Raw genomic sequence first — 17,020 nt, forward strand, 5'->3', positions numbered from 1 at the left:
ATGCTCTAACATTTTAATTAGTTTAAAAATAGTTCGTAATAAAAAGTTAAATGTTTTCCAAAAGTAATTAACTTAACTTAACTTAATTTGTTGCCTTATTTGTATCTAACTAAAGATCTTTTTTGGTTAGATTTTTTTAATGAATTATACATTTTATCAAATATAATTTTCTCTTATTCTAATATATTTTCTCCTTATTTTTTATTCTTATCCTCAGGATGTTTGAAAAGACTTAAATATGTGCTCTATTATAAGACTTTAAAACGATTACCTTAAGAAAGATGTTAGTTTTTTTTTGTTTTATTACCTGGAATCGTAGATATGAATGATTGTATTATATTGATTCGTTAATTTGGATTTTATATAATAGTAGTTAAATTCAGTTATTCGAATGATAAATTAGATATATATTTTTCACAACTACAACAAATTGTTAGACTGTCTATTAAAAATTTAAATTTTTCATCTATATAGCGAAGAGATGTACCACAATAAATAGATGATTAACAATTGTATTTTAACTAAAAAAACATCGGTTTGATATTCTTATACGTCTTGTTAAATACTGATTGTATTTAAAGATGTCGTATAATATACTATGAATTAATTAATTATATATCAAGAAACAAAGTTGTATAAAAGTAGCCAATAATAATTTAGACTCTCACGTCAAAATCTTCTAGATCTACTTTTGAAAAATTCACATGAGTGTTTAACTATAACAAACATTAAATTTAGCATTTAATCTTAATGCCAAAGATCATATACAATTCATTTTATCTGATTTATTTTTTAACAGTTTTAGATTTGTTACATTCATAACCGATGTTATCCTACAATTCAAAAATCAATGTGCTTTGACTTCATTAATCGGCGAACTTTAAGGAAACAAAGATTTAAAGTTACAGTTAAGTCAAAATATAAATGACAACCTAATAATTTCTAAACATTAATCGGATCATATACTTTCATATTTAAAGAATATTCAATTGTTACAAGTTTAGTTGTGATAAATTATTACTCGTTTTTGTTGCTGTTATTATCATATACTTACATTTTCCAAATATTTATCTAAAAATTTTCATTAGTTTAATTTCATGAATCATAAGTAAACTGCATCAATTACTAACAAAATTCAGAACATAAATTCAAAGCTCATATTTATAAATATAATAATTATCAATTTTTGCGTTAAACATGTGTTATATAAATTGTCATAAAATGGGTTAAATTACGAAAGTAAATACCTTATATGCAAATTTGAAAAAAGAAGTATCTCAATAAAAATTATGATATCGATGCTAATAATTTTGTAACTTATCTTACGCATAATACAATTGATGTATTAAATATGACCACATATTTTAAAAAAATTAATCTAAATATTTTACTGAATCTAAATAAAGAACATTACACAACGACAATAAAACAATACTCTTAAAATATATTTTCAAATGAATACATATTTTAAATTATCTATCTAAATATATTTATATTTCAAAATATACATAATATCTTTTTGATAAAGATAGATTTTTCAAATAAACATTAAAATTTCTTCTTAACTTTCTCAATATATTTTTCAAAAAACACCACACATTATCAAAAGTAACAAAAACATTTACAAAGTTTTGGGAAATTATAAAATTTTGTGCACACACACAACCACAGCGATTGTATGTCCGCGTGGGCAAATATGCAGTCCACGTATTTATAAATGCGTAAGCCCCCGTCCCCATATATAAATGACGCCGCTGCTTTTAACACGCACGCAAACACACACTAAACGCAGTAGTTTTATAAGACCGAGGTAAAGCAGCTTGTTCTAATCAGACCAACTTCACCACTGTTTCAAAGCTTCGATTAAGGTACATATCTGCATACTTACATACACATGTTTATGTTTCTTTTATGTTTCTTTTATTACATGTAGCTAATGCCTTTTAATAATTTGTTAGAAATGTTTAATATTAAATGTTTTGTTATTTTAATTGCATTTTGTAGGGTGTTGTAGGTGCAAGTATTGACAATTGATGCACAATTATATGAGGTAGAATTGATTTGTTGCTATTAAATTTGAATTCTAGGGTTTGAATTTGATTATCAATTTATAATATTTAAATGATTTATGTTTGAGATCTTTTAATTGAATGTGATATAATGTGGTGAATTTGATTTAGGGTTGATGAATGGATTGTGAGATGGGTTTGTGAACAAATCTGGGGTTAGGGTTTGATGTTGATAATAGAGATAGGGTTGAGAATATGGATGATAAGGGAAAAAAGATGGGTTTGAGGAGGAGGAGGAAAGAAACTAGGGTTGTGTTTGGGGTTGATTCCGATGTTGATGAGCCGATTAGAGATATGGTTAAGATGAAAGGTAAAAGAAACCCGAAGAAGCGGAAGGCGGGTGAGGGGAATGAGGGGAAAGATATTGAAGTGGGGAAGGTGGGGAATCGGAGTGAGGATTTAGGGGGTATGGGGGATACGGATACGTTGGCTAGTTTTAAGAAGAAGTTGAAGAAACCTAATAAGAAATCTGCATCTGGGCTGATAGATGGAGGGGTTTTGAATACGATCGGGGCGGAACCATCTGGGGAGAAGTCTTGTGCTGGGGAGGTGAAAGATGAGGTTTTGGCTGTGGAAAAAAGTAAGGAGGTTAGCGGTGAAGGATTTCGTGAGACTATTGTTACCTCAAATGAGTGCTTGGATAAAAATGTTGAAGATTCATTGTCTGCCTTAATGCTCAAAGCACAATCTGGTTCAAAGAGGAAGTCTCGCAATTCCATGGGGTTGAGACAGTTGAGAAAATCTGAATGTTTGAATGATGAATTTAGTCCAGGTTCCGATCATGTTTTGGAGGACCAATTGCCAGAAAAAATGACGTCTCAATCTCCTTTAGAACCAATACCAGATGTTGAGGGATTTGACAACGGGTTGAACATGATATCTGGAAGTTCAATGGATATGAAGTGTGATATCAAGAATAATATTAGAAAAGCTGAAGACACTTGTTGTATGTTCTCTCAAAATTCAAAATTATCATCTGTTCAACTGATTGCTGATAGCGTATTGAGATGCAATTTTAACAGACTCAGCGGAATCCAAGATAAGCTTGAGGATTCAGCTACCATCTCCTTTTCTCAACAATCGGATTCCTATATAAAGTCATGTCCTGATGCTATATTACCATACCAAGATAAAGTAAGGGGGCAGTTATGCGAGTTTGAAAGGGGAACCAAGCCAGAAACCCTTGGTTTAGACCATCTTATTGATGACAATGCCAAGGGGTCTGTCTGTATGGAAGTGAAGGAAGAACAATCTAATCAGGAGCCTACCTCGGGAAATGGAAGTTCTGAGGATGATGTCAAAATCTCTTCAATAAAAAGATCATGTGATCTGGGGCATGGTGTTATTTTAACTCCTTTGTCTGCACATGCTATAGAGCAGGTGAATATTAGTAATCTCTCCGATGTTAAAGCGGAAACAGGAGGGTTCTGTCATAGTCTGGCTCGAGAAGGATCCAAGGCTGTTTCAAATAGTGAAGTTCCTAGTTCAGACCAGAATGTTTGCCAAAATGACCCTAAGGGGTGTTACCTTGATAATGGTTTATTGAACAAGTCATGTGAAGGTACAACTGATGAGACCATGAAGCTGATTTCTGGAGAACTTAAAGGGTCAACTGCTTTTCTATCTGAAAATACAGTAACCTTCAACGAGAATTTTTTTGTGCCTGAGCCTGAAAATCTGATCCTTGCTTCCGTTTCTTTACAGAAGGAGGAAGCTTTAACATCTCATCATGCGTTATCTCCAGAATCAGTAAGCAGAGTCCATAAACAGGATATCACTTTCCCAGAAAGTCAGTCTAAGGACTGCAAGCAAAGCGGTGATGAATCTGATAGCCTTATGGACCACGCGCTTATGGACAAGTATGAGAACTCGACTCCAATGGGCAATTACAGTTTTCATCGAACTAAAGACTTGTCTGCATTTAGTTGTGATATTATTGGGGATGAAGTGGCCGATAGATCCTCTTCTCCATCCACTGCTCCAGATTGTACTAGAAACTGTGCTGATGATATGGAACCGGTGCCTCAGCCCAATGTTATAGCCAATAAGCTTCAATCCGAGCGTGCTACTCGTAACACCAGAAAGCCTAGGCAACTGGACATGGCGTATGAAGGAGATGCTGATTGGGATTTTCTGGTGCATAATGAAAATATTATATCTGATAATCAGGATGAAGATAATAACCTGGTTATAAGAAGGGAAAAATTAAAACTGTCAACTATGTTTTCAGATGCTGAAATTGGGCGCTCTGCAGCTGCATCTTATGGCCTCAAAGCTCAAGCAGCCAGTCCACTTGAGAAGATTAGGTTTAAGGAGGTATTGAAGCGCAAAGGTGGCTTGCAAATGTATTTAGAGTGCAGGTTTGTTATTAGTTTTAAGTCCTATGCTGCATTTAGATTTACCAACTTGTTCCTTTTTTTTGCGCCAAGTACTAACTTGTTCCTTTGCAATTGCATGTTTTCTGGTATCTTGTTAGCTGTTATACACCAACTCATACCTTGTTTTGTCAAGTATCAACAAATATTTGCTTGTCTAATTTGTCCTTCACCACATGGATATATTTGTCTTGAGAATGCTTACTTTTTAAGATAATAGTGAACTTTACGGAATTTTACAAGGTCCCTGAAGTGAATGACTTTCTTGTTTCTTTTTAGTCGATATAAGCTTCTATGTGTACGTAAAAGCTTATGAATTACTAATACGTTTTTTAGGTACTAAAACTACTTTTCTTGACTTCTACGGGTATTGTTCTGAACTTTGAAGTAAAACACCCCCAAGTACTATAGCATCAAGCTTTATAATGTGACATGAAATATTTTTTCTATATGAAATTTGCAGGTCCATTATTTTTTAGCACAATTCACTTCCCCATTGCTAAATACCAACTTCATTTGTTACTCTGCATAATTGTTTTTTCCCTAGTAAAAACATTTACATTTCGTGTGTTGCAGGAATCATATATTAGGGCGTTGGAACAAAGATGTTAGTTGCATTTTGCCTCTCTCAGGCTGTGGGGTTTCTGCTACTCCTGTGGTTGATGAATCACCAGAATGTTCTCTCGTCAGGGAGATTTATGCATTTCTTAATCACTTTGTAAGTCTTGTAGAATATACTTTGTTATTACATATTTTCAGCAGATAATGACACAAATTATGAAGCTATTTTCTTTGCTGAATTGTTTATGTGCATAAGTTAAAGAAATCAATAAAAGGATGTGTTACTCTTTAATTATGTTTTTATATTGGCGGCACCAATATCTATCTATATTCTCATTTTAGTTAGAATTAATACTCTTTCCTAACTATAATTGTACAACCATTCTTTAGGGGATGGTGTCATTCTAATTACTGTGTTTTTCTAACTGTTCCTCGTTTATAGTTACATACTAGATTATCCTTGACCTTTGCGTTTGATTGCTTAAATTTGACACTTTCTTTGACAGGCTTATATCAATGTTGGAATTGCCTCTGAGAAGAGTATGTCGGAATCTCATCCAAAATCTGATCTACAAGTATCAGCTGAGAAGGATTTGGGTGTGAAACGCGGGGCCATTAGCGATTTAGATGATGGAGTTTCGTTTATTGTTGGTAGTAATCCTGATACTTTATTGGAAGGAAAGAATACGGCTGTACATGATAGTGAACATGAGGTAGCAATAGACAAACGAGACATGCCACATCTTGATTTGCAAGCTATAAAATCATCAACACCAACAGAACCTGAGAAATGTGATGCTAGCCGCGGACAGGGAGAAGTAGAAGATAGAGATTCAATTAGGATCGACAGGTTGGATATTTCTAATTCAGTATCCCCCAGTAAAGTGGCGGATGGTGGATCAGTAACTGTTCTACGCACAGAGCCCAAAACAAATATTTGTCACATCCTATCTGATACAGCTGGTCATCAAAGTGTAGATCCTCATATGCAGAATGGTTCAGAAGTTTCAAAGAAGATCATTGTAATAGGAGCTGGTCCTGCTGGCTTAGCTGCTGCTCGCCATTTGCAGAGGCAGGGTTTTCGAGTTACTATTTTAGAGGCTAGAGGTAGAATAGGGGGTCGTGTCTTTACAGATCGGGAATCTCTTTCAGTTCCAGTGGATCTCGGGGCTAGCATTATTACAGGTGTTGAAGCAGATGTTGCTTCTGGAAGAAGACCAGATCCTTCTACCTTAATTTGCTCTCAGTTGGGTCTTGAATTAACAGTACTGGATGGTGAATGCCCTCTTTATGATACGGTTACAGGTGACAAAGTTCCTGCCGATTTGGATGAAGATCTAGAATCCGAATACAATAGTCTACTTGATGACATAAAGCTTTTGCTTGCCCTTAAGGGGGAGCATGCATTGAAAATGTCCCTTGAAGATGGTTTGGAATATATTCTTAAGAGGCGTCGCTTAGTACAGAATAAAAAAACTTGTGTTATTGGCAATGAGGTTCTTAAGGATAACAATTCCAAAGGAGAGATCTTAAGTCCTCTTGAAAGGAGGGTCATGGATTGGCATTTTGCTCACTTGGAGTATGGTTGTGCTGCTCCGCTCAATGATGTGTCACTTCCTTACTGGAATCAGGATGACATATATGGTGGATTTGGAGGAGCTCATTGTATGATTAAAGGGGGTTACAGCACTGTAGTTGAAGCATTGGGACAAGGTCTTTGCATTCATCTAAATCATGTGGTCACTAGTATTACATATCGCACAGAGGATGTAATGAGAAATGATAAGCTTGACAAAGTCAAAGTTTCCACATCAAATGGCAGAGACTTCTTTGGTGATGCGGTTTTGATTACTGTTCCACTTGGGTGCCTAAAAAGGGAATCGATAAAGTTTGCACCACCATTACCACATTGGAAACAGTTGTCCATCCAAAGGCTTGGTTTTGGTGTGCTTAATAAAGTTATTTTGGAATTTCCTGAAGTATTTTGGGATGATTCTGTTGATTACTTTGGTGCAACTTCGGAGGAAACAGACAAGAGGGGTCATTGCTTTATGTTTTGGAATGTTAGGAAAACAGTTGGGGCACCTGTTCTTATAGCTTTACTTGTTGGTAGGGCGGCATTAGATGGGCAAGATAGGAGCTCTTCTGATCATGTAAACCATGCTTTGGTAGTTCTCAGAAAACTTTTTGGTGTGTCTGTCGTACCTGATCCAGTCGCATCAGTTGTAACTGATTGGGGCAGGGATCCATATAGTTATGGTGCTTACTCTTACGTTGCTATTGGTGCATCTGGTGAAGATTATGACATATTAGGTAGCCCTGTAGAGAATCGTTTGTTTTTTGCTGGTGAAGCTACATGTAAGGAGCATCCAGACACGGTTGGTGGTGCAATGATGAGTGGGCTGCGGGAGGCTGTTCGCATAATGAACATATTGACTACAGGAATTGATTATACAGAAGAGGTGAATGCAATGGAGGCTGCTCAAAGATGTATGGACAGTGAAAGAAGTGAAGTTGAGGACATGGTTAAGAGACTTCAAGCTGTACAGATGTCAAATGCACTGTACGAGAAATCTCTGGATGGCCATGTTGTTACAAAGAAAGATTTATTGCAGGATATGTTCTCTAAAGCAAAAACCACATCTGGTAGATTGCATCTAGTCAAAGAGCTGTTAAATTTTCCTGTTAGAGTCTTGAAGTCTTTTGCTGGGACCAAAGAAGGGCTCACTATTCTCAACTCATGGATTCTGGTATGTTATCTGATGTCTCACTATTCCATCTTGTTCTGAATGGATCATGAAAAATGACTTTTTGATGCCCTCTGAAGTAGTCCTTATCTTTGTTTTACTTGTATCATGACAGGATTCCCTGGGGAAGGACGGGACTCAACTCTTGCGGCATTGTGTTCGTCTTCTTACACTTGTTTCAACTGATCTACTGGCAGTTCGTGTTTCTGGTATATCTTCTATTGCCAATGTATTAGTTGTTTTTTGAGAATGTTGATGCATAATTGTGGCTCTATATTACAGGCAGGATGTAAATGTGTTAATCGGGATCCTTAACAGTTAAGCCTTGGGGTCATCCTTAAAACTGATTTCCAAGATTAAGCAAATCTTCACAAGAAAATGTCTATTTTTATCTCTCTTTATTTAGGGGAAAATTGCAAAAATAACTGTCTACATTATAACTTCATAATAAATATAGAAGAGTTAATCAATTCTGATTGCGGAGGTAAATAATAGTTTGTGTTCTTGAAACACTGCATCTGACAGCATCCATGTATCTGAGTGTTTCTGATGACGCTATTGCCTGCAAGATCCCTACTTGGCTAGTACTGTGTACCGAATTAAAATATAGTTTTTTAATATTACCTAATTGGCTCACTAGTCACTAGTGAATTGAGTTGATTTTTTTACAATATGTAGGAATTGGGAAAACTGTTAAAGAAAAAGTATGTCTACATACAAGCCGTGATATACGTGCTGTAGCGAGCCAACTGGTAAATGTGTGGATTGAAGTGTTTCGCAAGCAAAAGGCATCCATTGGAGGACTGAAGTTATTGAGACAATCAAGTGCCATTGAGCCTTCCAAAAGCAAATTTCGTCCGGGTTTAGGAAAACCCCCCCTTCGTACAACACATGGCGCACCACCTCCAAACAATAAAAAGGTGAACATCAACCAGGACAAAATGGAGAATAGGACCGATACCAAATCAAAGGTAAAAGGTTTGTCTGCAGGCTCAACAGGAATACATGATTCTGATATGGAGGGAAAAGAATATGCCATGTCAGAAGAAGAACAAGCTATCTTTGCTGCTGAAGAAGCAGCACGTGCTGCAGAAATTGCAGCTGCCAAGGTTGGTTTCTCATGATTGAAGCATTCATATAATATCTTTATAGTTTTTCTAATTTATTACTCTAGAAAAAAAAAATGAAATTACCTTTTTTGGCTTTGCTTATTTTGTGGAACATGCACGAGGCTGATGAAAATTTATGTGAGAAGATTGGCCTCTTCTATCACCAATGTTAACTTGTTTGGTTTTTATCAACTTCAAGATCCGTAGCTGTCGAAGTGGTTATATACTGTAAAAAGCAACACGTTAAAGATATTTTGCTTTGATAGTGGTTAAATCTCATACGTGATTAGATATTAAGGTTTTTTAATTTATATATATATATATTTATTTTTCGAATAGCTGATTCTGCATTACTATCTTTGCCCAGTAGGAAATTCATGAATTATGAATGCTTGAACTTAAATGCTCTATAAACATTTGTTTCCATCGGACATTCTTGAAACTTTTGAATATAGTTTGACCATCATATTCACTTATTTTCTGAATGTAACATTAGGTTGTAGGTGTGAGAGGTTATTGTCATATTGACTCAGTACAGCATTGTCTGCGGAATATGTATATTCTAGTCAAATGGGGCTTATATTAGTCAATTTGTTAGAAAGCTGATAGTTATTGGTGCTGAGTAATGTGTATTTGCAACCCAGAGTGTTATTGATGCTTATCATCTGGGTGAAGTTGTAGAGGCCACCTCCTTTGTGCTTGCGTAATATTTTCATGTAAATGCAATTACATGTCTACTTCCATAAAACACACAACTCAGTTTGTGCTCCACAGCTTGCTCTTTTGCATGTTGTATTTATAATTTACATCTTTACCTGCAGGCATATGCGTCATCAGGCACCAGGTGCAATACTCCTCTGCAGCTTCCTAAGATACCTTCATTTAACAAATATGCTAGACGTGAGCAATATACACAAGTGGATGAATACGATAATCGTATGATGGAAATTGATTCTAGGAATTCCAAGGTTAGGGATTGGACTGCTGATTTCTCAGCTGCTCATATTGACATAGAAAGTTCGAAAAGATCAGTTGATAATCTCTCGCAGCGTAGCTACTCAAATGAAATTGCGTGTCAGTTGAACTTATGGGAGCACTCTGCTGATAACACGGCCGTGGACAGCAGTATATTCACTAAAGCATGGGTTGACAGTGCTGGCTGTGAAGGTATCAAGGATGTAAGTGCCATTGACAGATGGCAGTCACAAGCTGCGGCCGCTGATGCTGAGTTTTATAGTCGCACTATGAGAATAATGGACGAGGGAGATTCTAATGTGAACTTGAAGCCACCTATAAAGAATCTTGATGGTCATGCCAATGAAAGCTCTGCGTCCCAAGTTACCATGAGTAAGGAGTTGGTCGAGAATCAACCTAGAGGACCAGAAAAAATTAAACAAGCTGTCGTGGACTTTGTTGCGTCTTTGCTCATGCCTGTTTACAAAGACAAAAAGATTGACAAGGATGGTTACAAGTCAATAATGAAGAAAGCTGCAACCAAGGTTGATCCTTGTTCCATTTCATTTTTTTCGTTAAATTGCTAACAAAATGGCATGGCATAAGTTTGATAGAACAAACACCTAACAGGCTATAATAAGATGGTTACACATTTCTATTTAAAAAACTGACAAGGCAATAGCACGAATTTCTCAACTCTACTGCCTTATCTGTTGTTTCGACTTTGTGGCTTTACCTAATTGTCTACTCCAAAAAACATTTCAGGTCATGGAGCAGGCCACTTATGCAGAGAAATCAATGACTGTTGTCGAATTTCTTGATCATAAGCGCAGAAAGAAGGTAACAAGTTCAAAATATGTGTCACCAGTCTTGCATGTCTCTTTATATGGTTAAGTTTTTATTTTAATATATGATGTTGACTTCAGCTTTCGTTAAGCAAGATATGTTTTGATTAGTGTCTGAGCTGTTAAATGGTTTCTTGTGCTTTATGTTATATTTCATTAAGTCTAAATGCATTTTGGTATTGCTAAAACTATGATGACAGTATCCGTAATACTTTTTTTTATGGAAGTATTCATAATACTTAATCTGCCTCATAAATGGTGGTGCAATCATTAGGACTCAAGGCTGCTAAAGTATATCCAAGAGATCTTGACAATACGACTAAAATTTTATACATAGATGATAACTTGACATGATCAGTTTCGAGATATGTCACTTTTCACATGACTTATGACTCTCTATTTGATCCAGAAATTATCTTTGTGTAAAAGGCATACTTGAAGTTACCATGCAATTATAAATCTGGGTCCTGGTATATGCTTGTAGGCGCTACCAGTTGTAGTGTATACTTGTAGGTCCGTCTATAAGCGTACTTGCCACAAATATAAAATTTCTGGGCTGTGGTATATGCTTTGTAGCTACCAGTTTTGGTATATGCTTGAAAGTTTTAATACCTTGCCATCAATCAATCAACACTTCAGTGAAATTACATAATTCTACTCCCTCTGTCCCAACAGATTGTTAACACGTTCCCTTTTGGGATGTCCCATCCAATTGTTAACATTTCCTAAAATAACATATTTTTCTTCACTAATATCAGTAGGTCCCACTAACTTCCCTACTTTTTCTTCTCTTTTCTTTACCTTTATTAGTCTCCGAGCCCCACCCGAATGTTGACAATTGGATGGGATGGAGGGAGTAGATTTTAATTTTTCTTATCGAAATGGTTCAAATAAATAATTTTGATTCATCATGGTATTACATACAAAATCATGTTGTAAATATGAGGGTTTTTATTCCCTTGTCATTCTGGTATGTAAGTTCTGTACGAAATCTGCACGTGCCCCGAACTGATGCAAGTGACTACTTTAAGAAAAGAAAATTGTTTATGTAATTAGCCATAGTGGGAGCTGAAGCCAAAGAATCAGAAACTAACTACTTTAGATGTGTTTTTGTGATATCTGATATATTTAGGTTTTAGCAATGTTATTTACTGATTACGTGTGTTTTTGGGTTTAATGATATGCAGATTCGAGCTTTTGTAGACATGTTGGTTGGAAGACACATGACGAGTAGATCAGGTGCTAAATCGTGATGCCTTTGAGTCGGATGTAAATCTTATTTCGATCCTATTTATGTGAAAGGAAGCCTGATCTTAGTAGTTGATACCCAGCATACATGCTTACTGAAGTTGCTGAACACCAGACGGTGGCGTCGAAAGTTGCTTTGCAGTTATGACTAGATGTTGCAGAAATGAATGACGGTGGCTTTTGTAAGAATCTAGTGGAATTGTTACAAACTCCTGACATTTTGTGCCTTAGTGCAATATCAAATACATTGTGTTGGATTATGTTTAAAGTAACATTTTTCAGAATGGCTAAATGCCTTCAGCATATTAAAAAGTGCGTACTTGGTACTGCTATCGATATGCTCCTCCGATGATGAGCACACTTGATTAAAGAACGTGAGTTATCCTAAGGAGTATCGTTATCTAAACTGTATTTTCATGGTGCAAAGGAAAATATCAATATGTTTCTCTAACATGGCTTCCATATATGAGGCATCGCGTTTCCTTATGTTTGTTATATTAAAGGACAAGTTAAGATTGTTTACTTATAGCATGTAAACAAAATTTTCGTTATTTCTGTTACTTTATTATACTAGTGAAGATTTGTTTTCTTATAATCTATAAACAGAAGAATTTAACTTTTGCCATCATATTTTTCTTAAAATGTTCCTGCTTAAAGTATGATCCTTTATTATCTTGACCATAATATGTACCGTATATCACTGGCTGTCTAGGGTGTTCTCGATTTTTGTTTTCTTTTTTCCTTCTGTCTTTTAATCTCATATCGTCTTATACTTTTTATTTGGAGTCTGTGTATATGTTTGTATGTATGAATTCTCTGTGCATTTTTTAATTTACGTGTCCATATGTTTCTTGTCAATATAGAATATATGTTCTTCCCTCTTTGTTTCTCATTTTAGATTGTTATAGGTGGCCTTTTTACCATTGATCCTGGAAATAAGAGATGTAAAATTAATTTTCAGCCTTATCCCGAATACAAGGCAGAGTTCAGGATCTGTTTGTATAGCATATCTTTATTCCTGAGTTTGATGTAACCTTCATAATTTTTTTTTACCTCATATGGTGACAAAAGGGTTTACTCCCCCCCCCTCTTTTTATTCTTCAGCTAAGTCTCACTATGTGCAAACTGAAGCATTAGCATGTTTTGTCTTCATTATTAATAAGTTGTGAATTTAATGGCCACTAAATTTTTGCTTCCTACTTCCGTTTCTGCTCGTGTTCCTTTGACACTCTTCACAATTTTTTCAGGCATGAAACTGTCAAACGGAGGGATTGATGTGCCTTGTTACACATGCAGGACTCAAGTCTATGCAATCAATGATCGTTCATTTGGTATGGAAGTCTCAATCTCTGGGTTGCAAATTGCTTACATATTGAGATCTTTATTTTAACCCGAAGTAGTACTCTAAATGCATATTGATGAGTTCCTCTTTCTTTCTTTTTTCTCCGTGCAATGCATGATCTGAAAGGTGTACCTGGATATTGATCTGGTTTTGAGTAATGGAATATAGTCCAACATCACATTTAGATCTTGTTCCATTTGATATGAAAGTTGAAAGTACATAGCAGATACAGTGCATTTAGACATGGTTAGATGGTAGCTCTAATTAATCAAACTGTAAGTAATAACAATAGGATTATTGATGATCATTTTGCAGTCAAACTATTATCATCAAAATGTGAATATAACATCAGTAAATTCATCGTAGAGTGTTTAATAGTGATCCCATTTCTTTAGCTCAAAAAACTTATTTAATATTTTTCTTTTGGTTTTATCCCATTTAATTTAGAGAATGGGGCCCACAGCTTGTCCTGTTCTTGAATTTATTCTGGTCTACAAACACAATTTAATGATATGTAATTATTATAATCACTGCTCTTTGAATATATTTTTTTCTGGTAAGTAGTACCAATATGAGGCCCTCTAGAAACATGATTTATGTTTTCTATTGACATATGAGAACTCAATAAGATTTTGGCAACATGATTATTCATAATCAGATTTGGCCTGTGTAGTTATAAAATACCAGATATGATTATGTATAATATACACTGCAATGGAGGGATTTGAATAAATTCCCCCCCCCTGCCACGAGCTAGTTCAGGGTGATGTTTGGAGTTGAATAAACCCCTCCCCCCCTCTCCCTTCCCCCCTCCCTCTCTCTCTCCCTCACACACACGCCCGCACAAAACCAAACAATTACACAAGATCGGCCAATTTCTTACAACTTTAGGTCTAGTGTTGCTTTCATTTGAAGTCAGGACAGGATTTGGTGACAAAAGCAAGGGTTTCTTTTTTGCTTTATACGCTTTGCCCCCTGTTATCAGTTCAACATTAGTTGCAGCTCATGCACTGACTAAATTTATGTTATAATTTCAACGTCCATTGTTCTAAAGGACAGTGCTATCATTTTATACTGCTTTTACATTTTTTCACAGGTTTATTCAGGGAAGGATTGTCAGATGGATGGATTGCACATTCATTATACTTTCAGTAGATTTGCTTGTGCAATCACACAGGACTTGGGTTCATGCAATCAATGAGAGTCTCACAATTGGTATGAAAGTTTCTTTAGCGATCTTTGAATCATAAATCTGTTGCTTATAGAGTTATAGGGATATTTTCTATTATTAGAACTTGTAGGTACTAAAAATACATGCATCACCAAAGGTTTTGATACTTAACCGGATAATGTTAGCCGGTAATTATATTTGTGCATTATCCAACATTTCATTAATTTACATTGTATCGAATTGAATGGTAACAAGCACAGATATTGACATGTGTGGGTAGAGTGGTAGATGCTTCCTGTACTTTATCAAGCTGGAAGTTATAACAATTTGATTATTCTGGATCAATTTCTAGTTAAACTATTCAGAATCAGATAGAGATAAGTGTGGAAGTTTTTATATTGGGTCGTAGATTCGACCCACCTAAAATGTTAAATAGGTCAAATTACTCAACCCGAGCGCGATCCAATAGCCATGGGGCATGGGTAACCCAACATGACATGAAACATACAACATTAGTTAATAATATATTAATAATTAATTTATATATTATGTATATGTTTTTTGCTAACTAAATATATATATATATAAATTATATATGAATATCAAATTTAAATAATATTAGCAAATTATTAAAATAAATTATTTCGGGTATTTTGGGTAAATTTCTGGCAATCTGAAACCAACTTGTAAGGAACACGAATTTTTTGGGTCGATTTTGTCATTTTGAGCAGGGCCAAATTAAACCCTAGCCAAATCCATATATCTCGGATTTAATTCATGTCGGGTTGTCGGGTCATGTCAGATTTCATCACCTCTAAATAGAGACGAATTTACTTGGAAAATGGGGTCCATTGATCCTACTTCTCTAAGCCCATTCAAGAATTCATCATATAGGATGTTTTTGGATAAAAATGGGACCTATTAGTTTTTATGGTCGAAACTGAAGAAAATGCGAGGTCTTTTCCCTAATTATAATATTATCTTGTGTATTTGTTAAATCAACTTGCAAGTATGGATCCCTCTCAGTATCTGCCACTGTTTATGTAATTTTGTTGTCACTGGCCAGTAAGATCAGGCCGGCATGATTCCAGCTATTAAAGTAATAATTAGAGAGTAGACATGCTTATGAACAATCAATTCGCACTGTGCTTATTACTGATCTGATTATGTCAATATCCTTATCTATTAGATCATTAAATGATTTGAGCACACGTTATGTGAATCATCAATGAAGTATGTTTGAAAGAATTGGTTGTATAGTTGTAATTATGCGCATCAGCAGGTTTTGAATGCCCATGAAGTTAGCAGTCTTGTCCTCTTTCTCCTCTTAAAAGGCTGTTTTCAAGTTTGAAGCCCGTGATGTAGGCGATAACTTTGAGTCTTCTCTTCATGTGTTGCGAATCATAGTTTTTGTCCCTTTGCTGTTAGGAAACGCTTGGGGGTCCTCATGGGTTGCGATTAATAGATTTTCTTCCTTTCACGAATGGGAAACCCTTGGGGTTGTAAATCTTCTCCGTTGAATCACCCAAGTTTAACTTGTCTTTTTTATTCTATAGTTCCATGTTTAGAAAATCTGCCGTAACAGAAACATTACTTTTTTTGTCCTTTAATTGTCAATTTAGTTGTGTTGGCTTACCCTACACGGGCGCAGAGATTTTTTTTTTTAAAGACCTGTGCATTTAAACCCACCCAGTGTAGTCTTTATAGCATAATTACTAACGTTGTGCTTATAGAATCCTATTTTTGGCCCAGGTAATGGTCCTTGGCTAGATGGAGGAAGCAAGTGAATATCTAGCTTTTAAAGACAGAAACTCCATGGTAATTTTTTGACAGATGAAGAAGGTTGTTGCAACCTTCAAATGATGTTGGCACATTGATCGTTGGACTGAAAAGTTGGGAGCTGGGGGACATTTAAATTTAAATTTTTTTTTGTAAACATTTGTGGTATTTATGATGTTTCGAGTAATTGTATTAGATAGTCTAGGTTATAGGTAAAATAGTTTCTCTCCGTCAGGAATAGGATGAAACCTGTAATCTTGTATGCGTCATGTAAATATCTAATATAATTCTTGGAGTTTCTACAAGTCATGCTTTTTTCTCAAAACAATCCTTATTCCTTCACGTGTTTGTTATTTTATTTCTCCAAATAGACCGGAGTACTTAAATTCATTCGTCTGTTTAGTTCAAGGAATCCCTTGTCAGTATTTTTGACAGACCTTAACCTTTTCAATCTTTTAGTGTAGTAACTAGCTGTTTAAGGCACTGGTAAGTTATTTAATAATTATTAATTTTTCTAAAATATGAAATATATTTACATATTTGAGATAAATGAGTTAGTGTTAAATAAGTTCTTGAGATAATAATGTTTTGTAATATTAATGATCCTTTTAATTATATTGACATGAGTTTATTTTTGTTTACGGTCTAAATATAATAATTTAATATGAAAGATGAAAAACAAATTAAATGTATATATATTGTCAGTTTCATAATTTACTGCTTTTTTATTGTCTCGAATCCTATTTATATTTTAGAGCCAACGTAAACCTTATAAAGGATACGCAAATTATGATTATTTTATAGGGATTTTTGTATAAAT

General features: G+C 35.1%; 1 protein-coding gene across 3 annotated transcripts; it reads left to right on the plus strand.

The window, feature by feature from the left end:
• The first annotated feature begins 1,719 nt into the window (after nt 1–1,719).
• Nucleotides 1,720–16,505, plus strand: LOC141721192 (lysine-specific histone demethylase 1 homolog 3-like). 3 transcript variants are annotated; one of them, XM_074523971.1, is made up of 15 exons: nt 1,720–1,868; nt 2,005–2,050; nt 2,181–4,429; nt 5,021–5,162; nt 5,512–7,755; nt 7,868–7,961; nt 8,431–8,861; nt 9,683–10,360; nt 10,581–10,655; nt 11,848–11,899; nt 11,992–12,090; nt 12,191–12,282; nt 13,156–13,239; nt 14,347–14,465; nt 16,174–16,505. In XM_074523971.1, the coding sequence occupies exons 3-11, from the start codon at nt 2,265–2,267 to the stop codon at nt 12,054–12,056; spliced, it is 5,946 nt and encodes a 1,981-aa protein (XP_074380072.1). In that variant the 5' UTR covers nt 1,720–1,868; nt 2,005–2,050; nt 2,181–2,264; the 3' UTR covers nt 12,057–12,090; nt 12,191–12,282; nt 13,156–13,239; nt 14,347–14,465; nt 16,174–16,505. The 3 variants fall into 3 exon arrangements, with proteins under 3 accessions (XP_074380072.1, XP_074380070.1, XP_074380071.1); XM_074523969.1 differs by having other exon boundaries at nt 11,992–12,282; XM_074523970.1 differs by lacking the exon at nt 12,191–12,282.
• Nucleotides 16,506–17,020: the final 515 nt, after the last annotated feature.

Source organism: Apium graveolens, chromosome 4, assembly GCF_009905375.1.
Source record: "Apium graveolens cultivar Ventura chromosome 4, ASM990537v1, whole genome shotgun sequence".
In the NCBI taxonomy this organism is placed as follows: Eukaryota; Viridiplantae; Streptophyta; class Magnoliopsida; order Apiales; family Apiaceae; genus Apium; species Apium graveolens.

Bases quoted from the DNA above. Each gene is read 5' to 3' on its own strand.
- LOC141721192 (XM_074523969.1), top strand. From the start codon at position 2,265: ATGGATGATAAGGGAAAAAAGATGGGTTTGAGGAGGAGGAGGAAAGAA. The intron at 5,163-5,511 runs GTAAGTCTTGTA...TTTCTTTGACAG, and splicing joins ATGCATTTCTTAATCACTTT to GCTTATATCAATGTTGGAAT. The intron at 8,862-9,682 runs GTTGGTTTCTCA...CTTTACCTGCAG, and splicing joins CAGAAATTGCAGCTGCCAAG to GCATATGCGTCATCAGGCAC.